The 21455-nt window shown below is 41.3% G+C and overlaps 1 protein-coding gene across 4 annotated transcripts in view; it reads right to left on the reverse strand.

Moving 5' to 3' along the window:
* Positions 1-21455, reverse strand: part of LOC124280339 (coatomer subunit beta'-like) — a 30222-nt gene that overhangs the window by 3587 nt on the left and 5180 nt on the right. For 2 of the 4 annotated variants that reach the window (XM_046716239.1, XM_046716240.1), the window contains exons 6-21: positions 21199-21345; positions 20915-21014; positions 20649-20791; positions 19358-19557; positions 14027-14226; positions 13519-13625; positions 12804-12947; positions 12473-12603; positions 10607-10814; positions 9735-9845; positions 9055-9269; positions 8421-8513; positions 7657-7837; positions 6800-6934; positions 5461-5613; positions 4822-4872 (exon numbers count right to left, since the gene is read on the reverse strand). In XM_046716239.1, coding sequence (XP_046572195.1) covers positions 4822-4872; positions 5461-5613; positions 6800-6934; positions 7657-7837; positions 8421-8513; positions 9055-9269; positions 9735-9845; positions 10607-10814; positions 12473-12603; positions 12804-12947; positions 13519-13625; positions 14027-14226; positions 19358-19557; positions 20649-20791; positions 20915-21014; positions 21199-21345 — 2319 coding nt within the window. The remainder of the gene's footprint in view (positions 1-4821; positions 4873-5460; positions 5614-6799; positions 6935-7656; positions 7838-8420; positions 8514-9054; positions 9270-9734; positions 9846-10606; positions 10815-12472; positions 12604-12803; positions 12948-13518; positions 13626-14026; positions 14227-19357; positions 19558-20648; positions 20792-20914; positions 21015-21198; positions 21346-21455) is intronic. The other 2 variants (XM_046716241.1, XM_046716242.1) reach the window with 2 other exon arrangements.

A 21455-nucleotide genomic window follows, 5' to 3' on the forward strand; every position in this document is an offset into this window, starting at 1 on the left:
ATCGAGTCCTATTTCTAGGAATCGGGTACCCGAGGAGGAGGAGAGCTCTGTAATGACAAGGGCAGACAATAGCTTGTCTTTTTCGTTTTGACGTAACACACATTTACATCATTGAGTGAGTGAGTGAGTGAGTTTAGTTTTACGCCGCACTCAGCAATATTCCAGCTATATGGCAGCGGTCTGTAAATAATCGAGTCTGGACGAGACAACCCAGTGATCAACAACATGAGCATCGATGTGTGCAATTAATGGGGATACGATGACGTGGCAACCAAGTCAGCGAGTCTGACCACCCGATCCCGTTAGTCGCCTCTTACGACAAGCATGGGTTACTGAAGATCAATATTCTAACCCGGAAATTCACGGGTTTTTACATCATTGGTATTGTCCGATTAATAGAGCATAGTTTTAATGACTGTAATTTATCTGTGCATGTGCAGTGAGTAGTTAAGTTACAGTAGCAGCAGGAACGAAACGTTCGTTGTTATAACGAGGAGTGTAAGTAATGGTGTTACTCTCTATATTGGTTAAACAGACGTAAATTCAATAGCTTGAGGTCTTATCACCACTTTTTCAAGTTTTCTATAATAGTCTCTGTCAAATCGTGATTGAATATTCAGAGGTTGACCCGAATGTATTTCTTACATTTCCGGGTACTCGATTCTGATTCGGGTAAGTACATGCGGGTACTCGATTCCATTTTTTCCTACTTGTCCCAGCCCTACTGAATTCCTCATACATTTTAGAATCTAATTACAACTGGTCTTTGTCACAAATACCAAGTGTCTAGATAAACTGAAACGAATGATATTGGGGGTGGAAACAAATGCTGTGCTTGAAAGACAACACCTGTTTGAAATGTAAACAAAGAAAATTTCAGACTTTATACTGTGTAGCATTTTCTCAATTTTTCAGACACCCATTTGCATGGAAAGAGCATAGTAGCAAGAAATAGGAAATTAAAAATAGATACAATACAGGAATGTGATGTGTTTATAGGAAACTGTCAAAAACACGTAAAATTACGCAGAACGATAACGGTAATAATCGGCATTTCTGTCCGCTTCTGCTCTTTCTTAAAATGAAAACGATAAAAACATGTAACAATACACAGATAGTCAGAATCATTCTGATTACTTACATCTCATATTTATGTACAAACGATCCCTGAATCAAGGGCAGGGTCCTCGCAAAACCCATGTCAGCCACCATTATTTAAGAAATCTCAACGGTAGTGATGTCATTCGTCAACATTGTTGTACATATTTGGCAATTTCTCTGAGGTGAAGGTCGGTAGAATAAGAGTATACACAATCACCATATCCCGCCGATTACACTTTCAGTATCATAATGTATTCATTAGGATATTTTTCATGAAACTAATTTAATTATCTACATTTAGTCTTGTTCAATATCATACAATACATTGGGTATAGGGTAATACGTGTTTGATTCTTTGAAAGTGTTTGTTTGAATAATATTTACAGAAGAAATTCACACATTTAGTGTAGTAAAACATATATAAACCTTTACACAAGTGTTAAAAGATGAAACGTAGGCATCATGTTCTTGTACAACATGTATGTTAGTTCCTATGAAGTGAATATATAGTTACAGTTTCGTATGTAACTCTTCGTCAGAATAATTTCCAGTATCGAAGTCCAGTCCACGATACACCTTATCCTTTCTTTGCTGAACTGGCCTCATGAAAGCAGTGTTAGCCATGGACGCCATTTGCGAGTTAACCACACTTAAAAAGTTAGCGGCGGTCCTTAGGTGTGTTAACTTTACGTCACGTTAACAACCTGTTTAAAGTTAACAGAGTTTTGAACAACAACATAACCCTCTGTTATTAGTTAACGGTCGGTTAAATGTACTTAACGACTGGTTAAAAGATAACCGAGTTTTGAACACTATGGCTATCATAAGCCCGTGTTAAAGGTATGAAAGTTGTTATCATCTCAGAGCTAAGGTCTCTTAGTGGAACCGACCTCAGGCCTAAATGTTATGATCTGCACCATAGTGAACCCAGCACAGTTCTACACACACGATTGTTAGTCTAGCCCATGCTTGTGTCAATATAGGTCTTGTTTGCTTGTGAGTGAGTGAGTTTGGTTTTACGCCGCTTTTAGCAATATTCCAGCAATATCACGGCGGGGGACACCAGAAATGGGCTTAACACATTGTGCCCATGTGGGGTTGTTTGTTTGTTGTTCAATGGTGCACTATTGCAGCTTTATGACAGTGGTCTGTAAATAATCAAGTGAGGACCAGACAATCCAGTGATTGATATCATGAGCAACAATCTACCCTTTTGGGATACAATGACATGTCTACCAGTCAAAGAACCACCCGATTCCATTAGGCGCCTCTTATGACAAGCATGGGATACTGAAGACCAATACTAACCTGTGTCAATACAGAATAGCAATACAATCATAATATATCGCAATCAAAGTAAGGGTATTTCTAAAACACCTATTGACCTAATTTAATTATCACCACTGTCCTTCCGTTTAAGAATTTCTACAGTCAGTTAGAATTTTTCTGCAGCGAAATCTTCCTGGAGCAGCCCCAAACATCATTGGTAGCAACTTACATCAAAAGTCTGCTTGCTGTAACATATCTGATCATGCCCTTCTTCACATCTCAACAACATCTCGCCAAAATCACTTGGCGGCATACGGAGGCAAGGTGGGGGATTTTATAGCACTTCATGCGGATTAGTTTGGACAAGGCTGCTGACAAAGTACCCTGTTCTATGTAATACATGCTCTCGGTGGGGATTATTTCATTTTTTGGGTAAACTGAGCACAATGCATTAGCTGAGTTTCAGTCAATGGAGCTAAAACTTTCGGACAGGGGAAAACAGCCCAATATGAAGTTTACTCTCAGTGAAATCATCAACTGGTGGTGATCCAACACTCTCCTCAAAATGCCAACTTACATGTTCTATTCATATTAATCACATTACACAATCATATTTTCTTTTCAGCAATAAGAAGTTATATAAGTTATATACCTCTGAATGACTTAATTAACCAATCACAATCCAGTATTTACTTTCATGGTAGAATTCAGTTTAATCACCGATTATCAGCTGCAGAAAAGACCTGAATGGAGTGGACAAACCCAGGAACATAATTATGATGAATCTGTGATTTGAAACCAGTCACTGCTTCCTGTCACATGGAAGGGACACAACTTTGCATAGGAGGTTAGGTGAAATTGGGCTTAACGTCGTGCTTGAGAATATTTCGCTCATATGACGACGTGCATGCGTTTGTATGTGTAGGTGCGGCTGTTTGTACTAGCCCAGACTGAAGATGGTTTTATAGTGCTAGCCCACTGAGATACCATGCCCCGCAGTGAAGCATGAATACCCCACTCAGACACATTATACTGACTCCGAGCCGACCAGTCCTTGATGTACCCATTAATGCCAAGCGCCAGGCAGGGACCAACAAGTACCATATTTTAACGTCTTTTGGTATGACGTGGTCGGGGATAGAACCCGCGACCTTCCGCTCTCCAGGCGGACGCTCTAGCCACTACACCACGGAGGCGGTCACTTTGCATAGGAATATGTGTTGCCTGACATGCACGCTTCTCCCTTCCCGTGGCTATTTTATATGAATGTTATCCCCACAGCTTGGACAATGAAACTTCACTCACACCAATCTACTGACGATACAAGAATCAATGAGTAACATCATGAATACCAGTCACTTCATCGTGTTCATGATGCAGCAGCATGAAGTCACATTGTCGAACCGTTCAGGTTTCCTGGGTCACAGACCAATGGTCACAACAAAGAACCAAACAAAGTGTCCCAAATTTGGTTGGTTGGTCGTTTAATGCCGCACTCAGCAATATTCCAGCTATATGGCGGCGGTCTGTAAATAATTGAATCTGGACCACACAATCCAGTGATCAACAGCATGAGCACTGATCTATGCATTTGGGATACGATGACATCTGTCAACCAAGTCAGCGAGTCTGATTACCCGATCTCACTTTTACGACAAGTATGTTCCCAAATTTGGTAATGATATAGAGGAATGAATGAAAGTTGGTAACATAAATTCTGAAAATGTGCTATTGCTATTTATTTATCTCCACCAACCTAACCCAACTAGTCATCCTTGACAGAGGGTGAAATGCACAGATACAAATGAAGGCTATCGATCCCATCAAGAGGAAAAGCATGGCTAACATATGCCTAATAAGCTAGTTTCGAAAAACTGGAAACACCCAACACCCACAAAACAGACTAAAAGGTCACCATCCCAACACTGATACAGACGGTATAGACACATAAAGATGAGAAAATATATGACTTTAATCATCTCCTGATGGAAGCCATGTTTCAAATGTTAGAGTCTACTCTACTGCCTATTGCAACAATCAGATGCCGGGCCATTCCATGTTAGAGTGAAGGGTAAAACTCATTGAAAACTCAAATTCATAATCCTTAAAATCAAACAACGATCACTGAATACATTATATACAAACTTTATATAATCATAGAACATGTCCTATGAGAAGCTGAAAAGGATGCTTCTAAGCTTAGCAATGTTTACAGTTGATCAAATCTCCAAGTGAGAATGAGATACGCCCACTGTTGTATGAATACTCCAAAACACAGGAATTTGACCAAAATCTTGCTTTTTCGAATGGATAACTTCAAATTAATGTCCTGTACGTTTCTGGACAATGAATGAGATAACCTCCGTTCATAAATCTGCTGAATTTTAATTTCCAATGAGTTGTTCCCAGTGAAGTAAGGGGCAAATACTGATGGCGCTTTGTAAATCTTACCGGTACCTCAGCTTCATCATCAACATCATCATCATCATCATTCAAAACATCCTAGAAAATAACCAACATGTAGTTTAGCCGTAAAAAAATAAAAAAACGCATTTAGTGATCAACTCATTTTAAGAAATCCTACATGCATGTCTTTAGGAGATAATGGCTTGAACATCTTTACTCTGCTGGCTGTTCTGTTCACCTCCCTCTCATCATTGTATTCATTTAACCCCACACCCTGAACAAAAATAATTCAGGGGTCATGAATATTGTGGGGATAAATTTATAGAATTGTGGGCTTGGTCTTCAATACAAAAAAAATATCCCTCTAAATACTCATGATCCATAACTTTTCTTGTTCAGTATATATAAAAGTTTGAAAGCAACAATATCTGACAAAGTACCAGCCATGGACAGAGTTCAATCAAATGATGAAGAAAGAGCAATGTGATGTTGGTGGTTAACCTCGACCCCATGAAACCATCCACTGCAAACCTTGGTTTCAATCAATGTTCAGCAGATCCTTCGACAAATAAAGGATGTAACTCAGATGTCAGCAGAGCGTAAAATGACTGGCCAAGTGCACGTACAAATGGAACCCCTGTAATAGTGTAATAGTTGTCATATTATACCGCTAATGGGACTTACAGAAGTATCAATGTTATCATCTATTTTGATATTTTCGAGGTCCAGCTCCAGTTCTTTCTCTAGATCAGCTACAGTCTGTGAGGCAGACTTGGCCTCGGGGGGTGGGGTGGCTGCCTTGGGGGTGGGTTTGCTGACTGGAGGGGGCGAGGAAACCTGCAACAGATAAATGCATCATACCCTTAAAAATACATCCACACATTGGAGAGAGATTATGATATCAATATCATCAGGATGACATTAAACTTTATGAATTGAGTGAATATTGTTTTATGTTTAAAATATCAGAGTATATTGAGCAGGTGTTTGCAAGGTTTGACAGGGACACCTTCGAAAAGAAGGCGTCTGCAAAACTTGTCAGTGTCACCATCGAGAAGCATGTGTCTCAAAGGCTTGACAGGGATGCCTTACAGAAGCATGTGCCTTAAGGGCTTGACAGGGGACACCTTCCGAGAGAAACAGGTGATAGGGATGCCTCAGAGGCTTGACAGGGACACCTTCGAGAAGAATGTCTGAAAAGCTTGACAGGGACGCCATTGAAAAGGTGTCTTAAAGCTTGACAGGACGCCTTTCAGAGAAGCATCTGAAAAGCTTGACAGGGATACCTTCAAGGGCATGTGTCTGCAAGGCTTGACAGGGGCCTCGAGAAAAGTAGGCATCTGAAAAGCTTGACAGGATACCTTCAAGAGAGGCATGTGTCTGCAAGGCTTGTGCCTTCGAAAAGTAGGTGTCTGCAAAGCTTGACAGGGGACATCTTGAAGCATGTCTGCAAGGTTTGAAAAGCATGTGTGAAAAGTAGGTGTCTGAAAAGCTTGACAGGGAGGCCATCGACAGGGACACCTTCAAAAGGCGACAGATGTCTTGAAAACAGGTGACTGAGAGGAGGCGACAGGGACACTTTAGAGGAGCATGTGTCTGCAAAGGCTTGATAGGGATGCCTCAGAGAAGCATGGTCTGCAAGACTTGACAGGGATGCCTTCGAAAAGTAGGCGTCTGAAAAGCTTGACAGGGACGCCATCGAGAAGCTGTGTCTGCAAAGCTTGACAGGGACGCCTTTGAAAAGTAGGCGTCTGAAAAGCTTGACAGGGATACCTTCAAGAAGCATGTGTCTGCAAGGCTTGACAGGGACGCCTTCGAAAAGTAGGTGTCAGTAAGGCTTGACAGGGATACCTTCAAGAAGCATGTGTCTACAAGGTTTGACAGAGACGCATTCGAAAAGTAGGTGTCTGAAAAGCTTGACAGGGAGGCCATCGAGAAGCATGTGTCTGCAAGGCTTGACAGGGATATTGTTGAAGTCAGTGCAATATATGACAGGAGCACATTAAGACACAGGTATACTCACAGGCTTTTGTGTTTGTTCTGATTGTTGTGGCTCGTCCAAGGATGTGTCATCTCCATCTATTGGTGCTGCATATACAAAGTCCCCAGACTCCTCTGCCTGCCTCATCTCCTCCAGGGGGTTCCGCTCTGTGTTGGCCTGGAGGCATGAGGAACATTTCTATGTCACTAGAGCTTAGCGAGATACTGGGTAAGGCTGATTTACTCGTATTCAAGGTACAGTTGACATACTGGTATGCTAAATAAGGTTGACTGACTGGTATGCAAGGTAAGGTTGGTTGACCGACTGGTTCTAAAATCAAATTACAGGTATGCAAGGTAAATGGCATTGTGTATTTAAGACTGACTTACAGGTATGAAAGGTAAGGTTGACAAACTGGTATACAAGAAGGGTCACTTACTCGTATCCTGAGTCAAACTGTATTAATTACAGGTGAGGTGAGGTGAGGTGAAATTGGGTTTTACGTCGTGCTCGAGAATATTTCGCTCATATGACGACGTGCATGCGTTAGTATGTGTATGTGCGGCTGCTTGTACTAGCCCAGACTGAAGCTGGTTTTATAGTGCTAACCCACTGAGATACCATGCCGCAGTGAAGCATGAATACCCCACTCAGACACATTATACTGACTCCGAGCCGACCAGTCCTTGTTGTACCCATTAATGCCAGGAGCCAGGCAGGGACCAACAAGTACCATATTTTAACATCTTTTGGTATGACGCGCGGGTCGGGGATCGAACCCACCGACCTTCCGGGCATTGTGGACGCTTCTACACCACCACTACACCACGGAGGCGGTCATTAATTACAGGTATGCAAGGTAAGACTGAATTACATTGCAAGGTATGCCAGGTACTTACTGGTATGCTTGGGAATGCCGAAGCTGGGGGTAGGCGTCGCCGCTGGCTCTGCATGAACTGTTCTGCCCTGAAGGCTTCCTTGAGTCCTGGGAACAGGTTCTCGTACTCTGTTGGGTCAGCCAGTGAATCTGCAGCCTTCTTGCTGACTGTGGCCAGACTCCCCCGCCACAACGACACAACTCTGGAAACAGGAAACATGTACAAGGCAGTGAGCTACTGAACGAACAACACCTCATCATGTTTGCTAAAAGATATGCATGTGATCAGAATTCCATCCATCCATCCACACTTCATCCAACCTCCCCCCACCCACCCAACCAACCATGCATCCAACCTCCCCCACCCAACCAACCATGCATCCATCCAACCAACCAACCATGCATCCCCACCCACCCAACCAACATTAATCCATCCAACCATGTATCCATCCATCTCCCCACCCAACCATGTATCCATCTGTCCGTCCATCCACCCAACCTTGTGTCCATCCATCCATCTACCCACCCATCCATCTACCCACCCATCCATCCATCCGTCCACCCACCTATCCATCCGTCCACCAATCCATCCATCGTATTTGGTTTCATGCCACTCTAAGCAATATTCCAGTGATATCACGTCAGGTAACCTGAAATGGGCTTCACCCATTGAACCCATGTGGGGAATACAACCTGGTGTTGGCAACCAGACTAGGCCTATGTTTAATGTCTCCCAATCACAGCCAAGGTGAAATCATTCACAACATGTCTCCTATTCATACTGACCTTGACACTTGACTTGGGAGATATGTTCGGGCAAAGAACGCTGCCTCAGGTAATCTGCCTGTTGAGACCAGAACCTCGAGACAATCTTCAAGCCTGTGAAGAAAACATTGGGAAAACCACTGAAAACCACTCCATTCATACAAGATGTAACATTTATAGTGAAATCAGTTACAGGAAATGTTACAAGCATGTCAGTGATGGAATGATGATGTGTGACAGTGTAACAGTGTGACAGTGTAACAGAATGGAATTCTTGTCAAAACCAAATCTTCCTTAAGTGGCATTTAGAAGCTGGTATGATGAAGTTACTACATCCCCACGGCTTACGATCAACTAATCAAGCCTAATCAAGACTAACCCCCCCTTTGTCTACTGGCTTCAATCATTTCTTATCACAACAAGTCTCATGTCAACACACCGTACATCAACCTCTTCTATTGTATAAACCAATACCCGCCATGTATATATTTCTCCTTGTGCAAATGTTGTGTATCATTTGCTTGATAACGGTGTTAGGATCTACACCGAAACGTTGCAACTACTACTGCAACAAGAAGTTGTCTATCCATAAAAGTGTTCCACTTCAAAGCCAAATCCATGTAACCAAAGTTATCACCATGCCCAAATGACTCACCTTCCTAAAGAAAAGTAGGACAAGAAAGCTACGTTGTTCTGTCCAGACTTGGCTGCGGTCTCTCCGAGTCGAGCGACCATCTCGGAGTTGCCCGCAGAGCTGGCGAGCAGCAGCAGACCCCCGAAGTCCTGCGCCTGGTGGAGACACTCCTGGGCCAGGCCGAACTCACACTTCCTAATGGCCAGCTCAGACAGCTGCTTCCATTTCTGTTCAGACTGCGACACAAGAAAAAAATGGTCACCATGGTTACAGGAGACAAGGTTTGAATACAGGAGACAAGGTTTGAATCGAGGTTCATTGTGTTTACAAGAGACATGGTTTGAATATCCTGGGTAACTGGAGACCTAGTTTGAATCAAGGGTTACCATGGTTACAAGACAAATTTGAATCCAAGGTATCAGGAGACAAGTTTGTCAAGGTTGATGACCCTTACACACATTCATCATTATGTCTCCAAAATGTATGTCCAAGGTTATTTTGTTTGTTCCTATGCAGCACTTATAAATATGGGCATTAATAATAATGTTCCTCTGGGAAACATCACAAAGTTCCAAGAAACGTATGTCCATATTGAAAACTTGCAATACATGCATGATATACTGATGGTAGGTTCCAAGGCAGGCCTATAATGACATGACAATGTAATGAGCCTTTGCTGTTACAAGCTCAGTCTCCCTCACCTCCATCTCCTTGGCAAGGGTGTATGCGATCTTCAAGTCTCCCAAACCGATGGCCAACTCAAACTTGTGTTCGGGGTCACACGTCACTGCCAGAGCCTGTGACTTGAAGCCCTGAAATGGTACAGAGGCCAACATGTCATTCAATTATCACAGTGCATATATATATGTATATCATTTTTAGATTTTAACTCATAGTCATAATTCATCATAATCATTCTGGACACAACTATTATTGGTTGTTTTTTGTTTAACACTGCACATAGCAATATTCCAGCTATACGGCTTAATAATGCAAGTCTCCACCAGACAATCCAGTGATCATGAGCATCGATCTACGCAATTGGGATATGATGACATAGGCACACAACCAGGGATGGAAATAACCCCTGCCCGACGCCCGAGTCCAGTGTTTTTTTCTGTCGGGCAACCAAATTTGTATATCCTACTGTACCGGTGTCCAGTTGACTTTCCAATATTAATTATATTATTTATTTAAAAAATCAACAAGAAAACGGCCGGTATAGTGGAAAAATTATCAGGGCAAGTGATTTTACATGTGCCACTGTACCGGAGTACACTAGCAACTTTAAAGTTATTTCCACCCCTGACAACTATGCATAGTTTTTAGGCATCACCATGATGTCAAGTCTAACTGAACTAACTAATTAAATCCACAAGGTTAAACGAACATCTAATGAAAATGATGTCTAGAGTTATGTACAGGATAGATGACTCAAAACTTTTGGGCCCGCATTTTATTCAGCTTTTTAAATGATTACGGAATAGTGACATCACTATTGCCTTTACCAAGCCTGCCAAGAATAAAGAGTCAATAAATTGCATGTACTCTGTCACACAAGAAGACAACCCACTTGTTTTTCGAGGAAGTGAGAGACCCTGGTTCTCTGTTCACGGGGCACAGTGGGCAGGACCTTGTCTGCCGTCTCGAAGTCTCGCCGCATCACCGCGGTCTGGTACTCCAGCACGGACACCAGCAGGGAGTAACTGACGATATTCAGCTCCTTGTCTCCCAGGTACAGGCGGTTGTCTTTGGGGATGTATCCGAGCAGGTACATCACCCTGGAACACAACGTCACCGAGATGGTGAGTGTTAATTCTATAATCGTCATTCTAGTGAGGGAGTGAGTTTAGTTTTACCCAGCTTTTAACAATATCCCAGCAATATCACAGCAGGGGACACTAGAAATGGGCGTCACACATTGTACCCATGTGAGAATCAAACCCGGATCTTTGGCCAACAGGCTAACGCTTTAACCACTAGGCTACCCCACTGCCCTGGCATGTAAACACTACACTCTTCCATCAGACATAAATTCAAATGGACTCTTGCCATGTGGTAGCTATTTTTATCCATTATATCCACAGCAACAAATGTTATATCTGAGGCTACATTTTCCTAATAAAGTACAAACTCTAAAACTTTCTTGGGTTGAGTCGAATCTGGAATTCAAATCCAAACTGTCAAGAGTGAGGAACATAAATGCCAGTGCACAAAGTCATTTCTGAGTGGGTTAGTGGTTTCATGTACTCACACCTGTCTAAGTGGGCAATGGTCACAATTTCTCCGCCAACGTAGTAGTTGAGTCTGTTGGCGCCGTTGGTGTAGATGAAGCAATGTCGCCAACCCACAACCCTGTCTTCACCGTCTCCTCAATCTCACCCATAACCTGGCAAAATCATTACTGTGTTATAACCAATAATTAAAAAATACAATAAAATAAAACACAATATGTTAGTGAACTGATACAGAAATATTTATTATTATTTATTACTATATTATCGAACAAAGTAGCAAATTATAGTCACTGAACTTTTTTCCAAGAAAGGGGAGACAACTCTGCTAAGTGACATGTCCTAACGCTGTGTACCTCGAAGGCCTCCTCAATGCCGCCCTCGTTGATTCCCTCCTTGGTGTCCCTAGCTCGGCTCAGCGGCTTCCTGGCTGTACTTGAGGATGAAGAAAGACTCATCCGTGGCAATACACACCAACTCTCCGTTCTCACTCCAGAATATCTGCAACATAAAATAAGTCTGTAAGTTCATATATCACAAATAAAACCCCATAGCTTGCTTAGAGAAGCTAATACTTTAGTTCTCCCAACTAAAACCTCGCTCAAATTGGAATGTTTTGTGGATATGCTTTGTTGTAAAGACTGAGCACATGGGTAAAAATATCCATGATCCTTAAGTGTTTTTATCAATATAGTTACTGAAAAGATGGCTTCCTTGATGGTCACTGGTCACCAGACAAGTAACTATCCATCCTCGAGGACATTTTCATTTTTCACTGCCTCCAAACAAGAAGAGTGAGTTTGATTTTACGCAACTTTTAGCAACATTCCAGCAACATCACGGCGGGGGACACCAGAAATGGGCTTCACACATTGTACCCAAGTGGGATTCAAACCCGGATCTTTGGCCAACAGGCTAACGCTTTAACCACTAGGCTACCCCACTGCCCTGGCATGTAAACACTACACTCTTCCATCAGACATAAATTCAAATGGACTCTTGCCATGTGGTAGCTATTTTTATCCATTATATCCACAGCAACAAATGTTATATCTGAGGCTACATTTTCCTAATAAAGTACAAACTCTAAAACTTTCTTGGGTTGAGTCGAATCTGGAATTCAAATCCAAACTGTCAAGAGTGAGGAACATAAATGCCAGTGCACAAAGTCATTTCTGAGTGGGTTAGTGGTTTCATGTACTCACCTGTCTAAGTGGGCAATGGTCACAATTTCTCCGCCAACGTAGTAGTTGAGTCTGTTGACGCCGTTGGTGTAGATGAAGCAATCGCCAACCCACAACCCTGTCTTCACCGTCTCCTCAATCTCACCCATAACCTGGCAAAATCATTACTGTGTTATAACCAATAATTAAAAAAATACAATAAAATAAAACACAATATGTTAGTGAACTGATACAGAAATATTTATTATTATTTATTACTATATTATCGAACAAAGTAGCAAATTATAGTCACTGAACGTTTCCAAGAAAGGGGAGACAACTCTGCTAAGTGACATGTCCTAACGCTGTGTACCTCGAAGGCCTCCTCAATGCCGTCCTCGTTGATTCCCTCCTTGGTGTCCCTAGCTCGCTCAACGGCTTCCTGACTGTACTTGAGGATGAAGAAAGACTCATCCGTGGCAATACACACCAACTCTCCGTTCTCACTCCAGAATATCTGCAACATAAAATAAGTCTGTAAGTTCATATATCACAAATAACACCCCATAGCTTGCTTAGAGGAGCTAATACTTTAGTTCTCCCAACTAAAACCTCGCTCAAATTGGAATGTTTTGTGGATATGCTTTGTTGTAAAGACTGAGCACATGGGTAAAAATATCCATGATCCTTAAGTGTTTTTATCAATATAGTTACTGAAAAGATGGCTTCCTTGATGGTCACTGGTCACCAGACAAGTAACTATCCATCCTCGAGGACATTTTCATTTTTCACTGCCTCCAAACAAGAAGAGTGAGGGAAAGAGTTTGATTTTACGCAACTTTTTAGCAACATTCCAGCAACATCACGGCGGGGGACACCAGAAATGGGCTTCACACATTGTACCCAAGTGGGGATTCAAACCCGGGTCTTCGCGTGACGAGCCAACGCTTTACCCACTAGGCTACCCCACCACCCCCCCAAACAAGAAGAATTGAGAAATAATGTAAGAGACTGAAACAATAAAAAATACATAGCATGTACAAAGTGTTACAAAACTCGGAACAACTAGGATATGAAAGAGGACTCACATGTCTGGGGGTGATCTCGATCCTCCGAATAAGTTCAGTGCTGTCCCACTCGTAGAAGGCAAGACCACTGACAGACCGGACTCCCAACATGCAACCACCAAATATACCTGCCAATATAGAGGTCATTGTATAATTGTTCCTTAAAATTTGTTTCATCGGGTCAAATGATTCAAGGCTTTACGAAAACGTCAAAACAATTTATGGTAGATGGAAAGATGTTCCCAGATCTGGTGCATCAGTGACAGAGACAATGTCCAGTTCAGTTTTCCTATTTGACCTTACATGAAACACATTAACTTGACTTTGCATGTGTTTGTGACATGACGGGTGAGATATGATCACCTTCTCACAATCAACTGGTACAAGCACTACTTTACGCTCATTCTCATCACATGGATATGACACAGTCGGAATCATACTTATGACTCCCATATCTTATGATTATTGAAGTAACTTTGTTGCTTTTTTAAGAAGATGAGTATATGAAGACATAAAGGGCCATACACACCTTCGGCTCCAAAGTCTGGCTTGAAAGATTTCTGTTCTTTAAAGTTCTTGAAAATTTTGACAGAGGTTCCGCCGTCTCGGATTGCATACACAGAAGAGTCATTGCTCCACACAAACTCCTGGGCTGAGCCGAAACTCTTGTTCCGCAGTGCCATGGCGGTGTAAATGATGTACTCTCCGTCTCCGCACACAACAACAAACCTAAAACGTAGAACACGACTGAGTCAGTCCTAACGTGTTATATTTGGCATTACACTTTTTTAGTAAAGTACAGATTTTAGTACTTTTGTCAGGTTGGGTCCCATCCGAGGATTCGAACCCACACCCTCAGAGTCAGGCACCTAATCATCAGCACACAAAGTTAGCTGTCTAACCCACTCAGCCACCGCTACTTCCACAGAGTCAGTCCCATACTAAAACTGCAGAGACACATGTGAATCAATCATATACCTAAAATGAAGAAAGATGAGCCAACCGTGTACATAAAATGCAGCTAAAGGCCTAAAAAAAACCCAAAAGATGTGAGTCAATCATATACCGACACTGGAAACACAGGTGAGGCAATCATATACCTAAAATGAAGAAAGATGTAATCAATCATATGCCTAAAATGAAGAAAGATGAGCCAACCGTGTACATAAAATGCAGCTAAAGGCCTAAAAAAAACCCAAAAGATGTGAGTCAATCATATACCGACACTGAAACACAGGTGAGGCAATCATATACCTAAAATGAAGAAAGATGTAATCAATCATATGCCTAAAATGAAGAAAGATGAGCCAACTGTGTACATAAAATGCAGCTAAAGGCTTAAAAAAACCCAAAAACAGGTGAGGCAATCATATACCTAAAATGTTGATAAAGATGTGCATGTTATGTAACTAAAATGTAGAGAAAGCAGAGAATCAGTCCCATACCTCCTCACATGTTTAAAGACTGAAGTTAATCACACACCTCAAATGGACAGTGAGTGAGTGAGTGAGTGAGTGAGTGAGTGAGTGAGTGAGTGAGTGAGTGAGTGAGTGAGTGAGTGAGTGAGTGAGTGAGTGAGTGAGTGAGTGAGTGAGTGAGGCTGTCTTCTTTCAAGTGTTTACAATTCAAATAGACATAATTCTGGAGAAACTGGAATTTGGATCCATAATGGTATGTAAACCTTCTCAGCGAATTGTGACACCACAGACAACCAGACCAAGTGAATTTTGACTTATTTCACACCACTATCATATACAATGTGAAAATCTTCTCAAGTCTTGCAAAAATATTTGCCATTTTTTTAGTTGAAACTATGAAAGATGAATGAGTGAGTGAGTTTAGTTATACGCCACACCCTGCTATATGGCGGCGGTCTGTAAATAATCGAGTCTGGACCAGACAATCCAGTGATCAACAGCATGAGCATCGATCTATGCAAATGGGATACAATGACATGTGTCAACTAAATCAGCGAGCCTGACCACCCGATCCAATTAGTAGCCTCTTACGACAAGTATGGGTTACTGAAGATCAATATTCTAACCCGGATCTTCACAAGTAGTTGATTGATGAGGCAATATTAGTTTCCCAAAAGGTGAATGCACATTCATATATTTCTTAAATTTAAATAATATCATTACATAATTTTGCTTCCACTGGATGCTATTCTCACTCCAGCTACTAATTGTTTGTACCCACAGTATTTTTCAGCTTCCTTGTAACCTCACTTAATAAACAAGCTTTGGTGGTGAATGGGTGCAGATTATTTATCCTATTGTAACAGATGTAATACACTATATCATGGATGTAGGCAACAATTGGAATACACTAAAACTATGTCTGATGTTTTCCTTACAGAAGCACCCTAGTTTTAAGTTTAAAACTGAAAACCCATTTGGATCTCTTTGAGATAAACCTGAGGCTGTTGGTGGAATCACACCATTACTTGAGTAAGCCAAAAAACACCTGTATATCATCTCACAATGACAGGACGATATATAAGCTATCATCCATCTCATTCTGACTGACTGACTGAGTTTGGTTTTACGACGCTTTTAGCAATATTCCAGCAACATCACGGCGGGGGACACCAGAAATGGGCTTCACACATTTTACCCATGTGGGGATTCGAACCCGGGTCTTCGGCATGACGAGCCAACGCTTTAACCACTAGACTACCCCAGCACCCCCATCATCCCATTATGAGTACTGTTACTAATTACTTTGGATATTCTTTAATTCTGCTTGATATCAGATTATCACATATCTTACCACCATCCCAATATAATAAATATCATAAATCCATTCACCACCTAAGACAAGATATGATTATATTGTAATTTTACAGCTGAGTTATTTATTGCTGAGTTCTGTTTGTGAACAGAAAGTGACTAAAGTGAAACCTGGATCTATTGTACAAAACAATCACAGCGCTTTAATTTTTGTAATGCCCAAAGAATTTCTTATAAGTTTTCATTTTTGGCCAATAAAAATAGCGGGGAAAACTTATTTTTTTTTTTTTTTCTTATTTTTGAAAAAATATGACCGGCGGATCCGTAAAACAAGAAATAAAATTGGTCTGGCCGAAACTATAAGTACAAATTTTAGTAATTTAGGGTTGAGTCCCGTTCGGGATAGTAACCCACACTCTCAGAGTCAGACATCTAAATGCCAGCTCATAAATGGCTCCCATCCTTCAGCAAAGACCTACTACACTCGTAGTGCTATGATCGCTTGTGAAACCTGGCCGACATTCTCTCAGCTGCTTATATACTGTATGCAGCAGTGAGCGAAATAGTTTCCAAATTTTGCTAGCCAGTCGGGCCACCTATGCCTGAAAGTTACTAGCCCACAAAATAATTCATGAGACCGAGGTTTTAAAGTAGACCTGGGTTTCATCATTAATCTTCTGATATGATGAACATTTTATCAGGACATAATCTTGATGGTCTAAAAGTGTATTATAACTTAACAAGCTGGAGAGAGTGATATATTTACAAGATGACCCCATGAAAATTCACGAGCCAGTCGCACCAGTGACTGTGGAGATTTACTGGCCTGACTGGATTTTTACTAGCCACAGGCTAGCGGGCCAGTGGCTATTTCACACACTGGAACAGAGTGAGGAAGGCAAACCAGTGGTTGATACCATGACCAACGATCCATACAGTGGAAGGATAATGATCTTGACAACAACTATCTATATTTAGGTTGTTGCCAAACAATCCAGTGATTGACATCATGAACAACTGGATGCCAATGACCAGCATCTGAAAGGTCAGTATGCCAGATGATCTGATCCCGTTTGGCGTCTCTTGTGACAGCATGGGTAAATAAAGACCAATTCTAACCCAGTTCATTAAGGGTTTCTTTCAACAGTTATTGACTACAATCACCCTGTTCTCAGTATTTTCAGATCTAAGTGTGTGCAACTATTACACATATCCAGCCACCATCTAACGAATGGATTCAATAGACAAACAAAACACATCACAGAAAACAGTTTATTAACAAATGTCTCCCATGGGGATAACGTGTAGAAAATTCTTAGATCAGCCTTCATGGTGATTGTAATGGCTTTGCCAGCTGCCCAAACGATTCAACATGGACAACACAATTCAGGCAAGAATGTTCACCAGAACAATGAGCATTATAAGGAATTAATCTCATTAACAATCACTGCATACTGGTGCTACCACGGGAGGTAACTCATTACAGCACATTAACATAAACAGTGCTTTGGAATCAGCATCGATGAATTTTATACTGACTGGACATATTTCTGATGAGTTCCCCTGGCCTGTGTGTTCCAGATTAAACACAGGTATCCAAGATTAAAGCTAGACTCGAATCCTAGCCCATTTCTTTTATAAATTACTAAGTTAATGCACAATCTTTGATTAAAGTCCAATATTGAAAATTAAAAATCAGCTCAAAATGTTATTATGGTTTCAAAATGCTCAAAACAGAGACTTCTGGAAAGTTTTTCACTTCAGTTTAATTACACCAGATTTATCTTGTGATACTGCTAACCACATGCACAATGTGTAAAGTACCTGCATAGTGTTGCACAAAACACATTGAAATCAATTCTTTTATTTCAATACACAAAATTATTCACTTCACAGATGTCTTACTGATAACCCTAACAAACTGACATCAGTGACATTGTTCACTTAGCCCCGCCCATTCAATTATTGACCAATCAGGAAAGCGTAGTCTGTTTGTGGGTGTGTCCTTATTTTGTTTAATGAAAACATAAACATAGTTAGCCAATCAAAACCCATGGAATCAGTTGGAATTCATTTATCATTGATCACACTGACATGTTAATTTGGGGCATACAAAGAGATCATCAGATTGACTCATATGCAGCATGTGAGACATTTCAATCATAGACTGAAGACAGACATAGTGTGTGATCAACCGAACAGATCAACAATATGATTTCACATGCGTTAAGCATCCATATCAAATGGTCAGTACATGCAAATTGGAGTTATGTGAGTTGACATCATGCTGACATGGTAACCATGGTAACATTATAGGCCTAGCCAGAGCTTGCACTAGGTTGCTCCTCTGGAGTAGCACCGCCGATAGCTTCACTGAAAGATTAATTGAACTAACAGAAACTACAGCATGCAAAATGTACTGAAATGAAGAAATGATTAATATGATTGGTCTGCATGCTGAATTGTAAAGTAAAAATATACAAGAAAATCAGAAAATCATATCACTAGTGGACAAGAACCAAACTCACAAGAACAAACATTTGAATACATTTTGAAGGACACAATTCTGATTGGAACTGCAATGGTTTTGCATGCATGTTTGTTGTTTCATACCCGTGAAGATCCGAGTTAGAACTGATCTGGGTATGGCTTTACGCCGCTTTTAACAATATTCCAGCAATGTCACAGCAGGGGACACCAGAAATGGGCTTCACACATTTAACCCATGTGGGGAATCCAACCAGGGCCTTCGGTGTGAAGAGCAAAAGCTTTAACCACTAGGCTACCCCACCGTCCCGGGATGAGATGAAGTGATATATCCTAGGACATATTCTTAAAATGAAATTGCATCACAATGATTTGCAGACAATTGTTACATCATCTGTAACCATGACATCACAATCATGAGACATCACTATTTTCTCTGCAACTGAAGCTGGTTGGACGTTCTCTGCTCAAGGCACTGTCTATTACTGTTAAAGATTGAAACATTTTAAATAATGACCTCAAATGATAAATGGAATCTCACCCTCATGTCTTTCAAATTAATATCAAGTATATCAACAGCTCATATTGGTTAGGATGGCCCAAAATGATCTTCCACAAGTCTTTTTTTCACACACACTCACCTTCCATTAGGGTTGTGTTGGATGGTCTGGGGGTAGATTTCACAGCTTCCCATATCCTTCACTGCTAGGGGGAGACGCTCTCCGTCATGGATATCCTGGTCAGAGATGGCTTTGATGTTGGCTTGTTGCACCTCTGCATGCTTGGCCCAGATGATCTTCCCGCTGGCATCCATGGACATTGCTGGCTCCTCCCGCCCCAGCTGGAACACAAACAAGGATGTCAGGCAAATGTTGTCATACTGATGTAAACAGACAAGTGGACAAGTTGTCATATTGAGGTTATACAGGCAAGATACAGGTTGTCATATTGAGGTCATACAGGTAAGATACAGGTAGTCATACTGAGGTATACAGACAAGTGGACAGGTTGTCATATTGAGGTCATACAGGTTGTCATATTGAGGTCATACTGGTAAGATACAGGATGTCATATTGAGGTCATACAGGTAAGATACAGGTCAGATATAGGTTGTCATATTGAGGTTATGCAGGTAAGATATAGGTTGTCATATTGAGGTTATACAGGTAAGATATAGGTTGTCATATTGAGGTTATACAGGCAAGATACAGGTTGTCATATTGAGGTCATACTGGTAAGATACAGGTTGTCATGCAGGTAAGATACAGGATGTCATATTGAGGTCATACAGGTCAGATACAGGTTGTCATACTGAGGTATACAGACAAGTGGACAAGTTGTCATATTGAGGTCATACAGGTTGTCATATTGAGGTCATACTGGTAAGATACAGGATGTCATATTGAGGTCATACAGGTTGTCATATTGAGGTCATACAGGTAAGATACAGGTCAGATATAGGTTGTCATATTGAGGTTATGCAGGTAAGATATAGGTTGTCATATTGAGGTCATACAGGTAAGATACAGGTTGTCATGTTGAGGACATACTGGTAAGATACAGGTTGTCATGCAGGTAAGATACAGGATGTCATATTGAGATCATACAGTTAAAATACAGGTTGTCATATTGAGGTCATGCAGGTAAGATACAGGTTGTCATATTGAGGTCATACAGGTTGTCATATTGAGGTCATACAGGTAAGATACAGGTTGTCATACAGGTAAGAAACAGGTTGTCATATTGACGTCATACGGTTAAGATATAGGTTGTCAAACTAAGGTCATGCAGGTTGTCATATTGAGGTCATACAGGTTGTCATATTGAGGTCATTCAGGTAAGATACAGGTTGTCATACTGATGTCATACAGGTAAGATACAGGTTGTCACATTGAGGTCATACAGGTTGTCATATTGCGGAGGCAGACTGACCTTGATGATGATACTGCCTTCATCATATCCAAGGGCAACGTTGTTGGAGCCCTTCTGACAGCTGATTGTCCAAACCCTCTCAAGTCCATAGTTGAGGGTGCTCTCAAGACGGTAGGTGTTGGCGTGCCAGATTCGCACTGTACCTGAAACCATCAATCACTTCGTCATCTCACCCAATCCTTTCAAATAATGACTTATCACTCAAAAGATGTTAAGGAACATGGTTGTTTCCAAAACTATAGTTATAGTCAGAGAGGATAACTCACCATCTTCTGAGCCAGTAAGGATGATGGGCAGCTCTGGATGGAAGGCGACAGCGGAGATGTTCTGTGCGTGGCCTTCTAATGTCTGTACACAGGTCTTGTTCTGAAGATCAGGAGGAATAAATGAAAAATGTTTATAAACCATGCTCCTGAAAACACACAAAATCTCACTTGCGGGTGTCATGGAGTATTTGAAGCCCAGAAATATAATTTAAAATACATTTCTCTTATCACAGATTTTGGACTAGTCGCTAATGCCACAGACTGACACTAGTGACAGTTCATACCTGGTAATCCCAGATCTTCACAAGTCTGTCATCAGCTCCAGAGATAAGGTATGGCTTATCTCCCCCTGTGTAGTAGTCCAGACAGTTGACCCCCTTTTCATGACCCTCCAGGGTGAAGTTAGGGTTTGAGGAACCGAGCTGCCACACCTGAAACGGACACACCATCATAAACACAAGGGATCAACACCAACCAAGTAATCAAGCTGGTATCTTATGACCCATAAGATCACTGAACTAATTATAACCTGTATGTTCAC

The sequence above is a fragment of the Haliotis rubra genome, unplaced genomic scaffold, assembly GCF_003918875.1.
Source record: "Haliotis rubra isolate DU_JTF1 unplaced genomic scaffold, ASM391887v1 Scf265, whole genome shotgun sequence".
Classification (NCBI taxonomy): Eukaryota; Metazoa; Mollusca; class Gastropoda; order Lepetellida; family Haliotidae; genus Haliotis; species Haliotis rubra.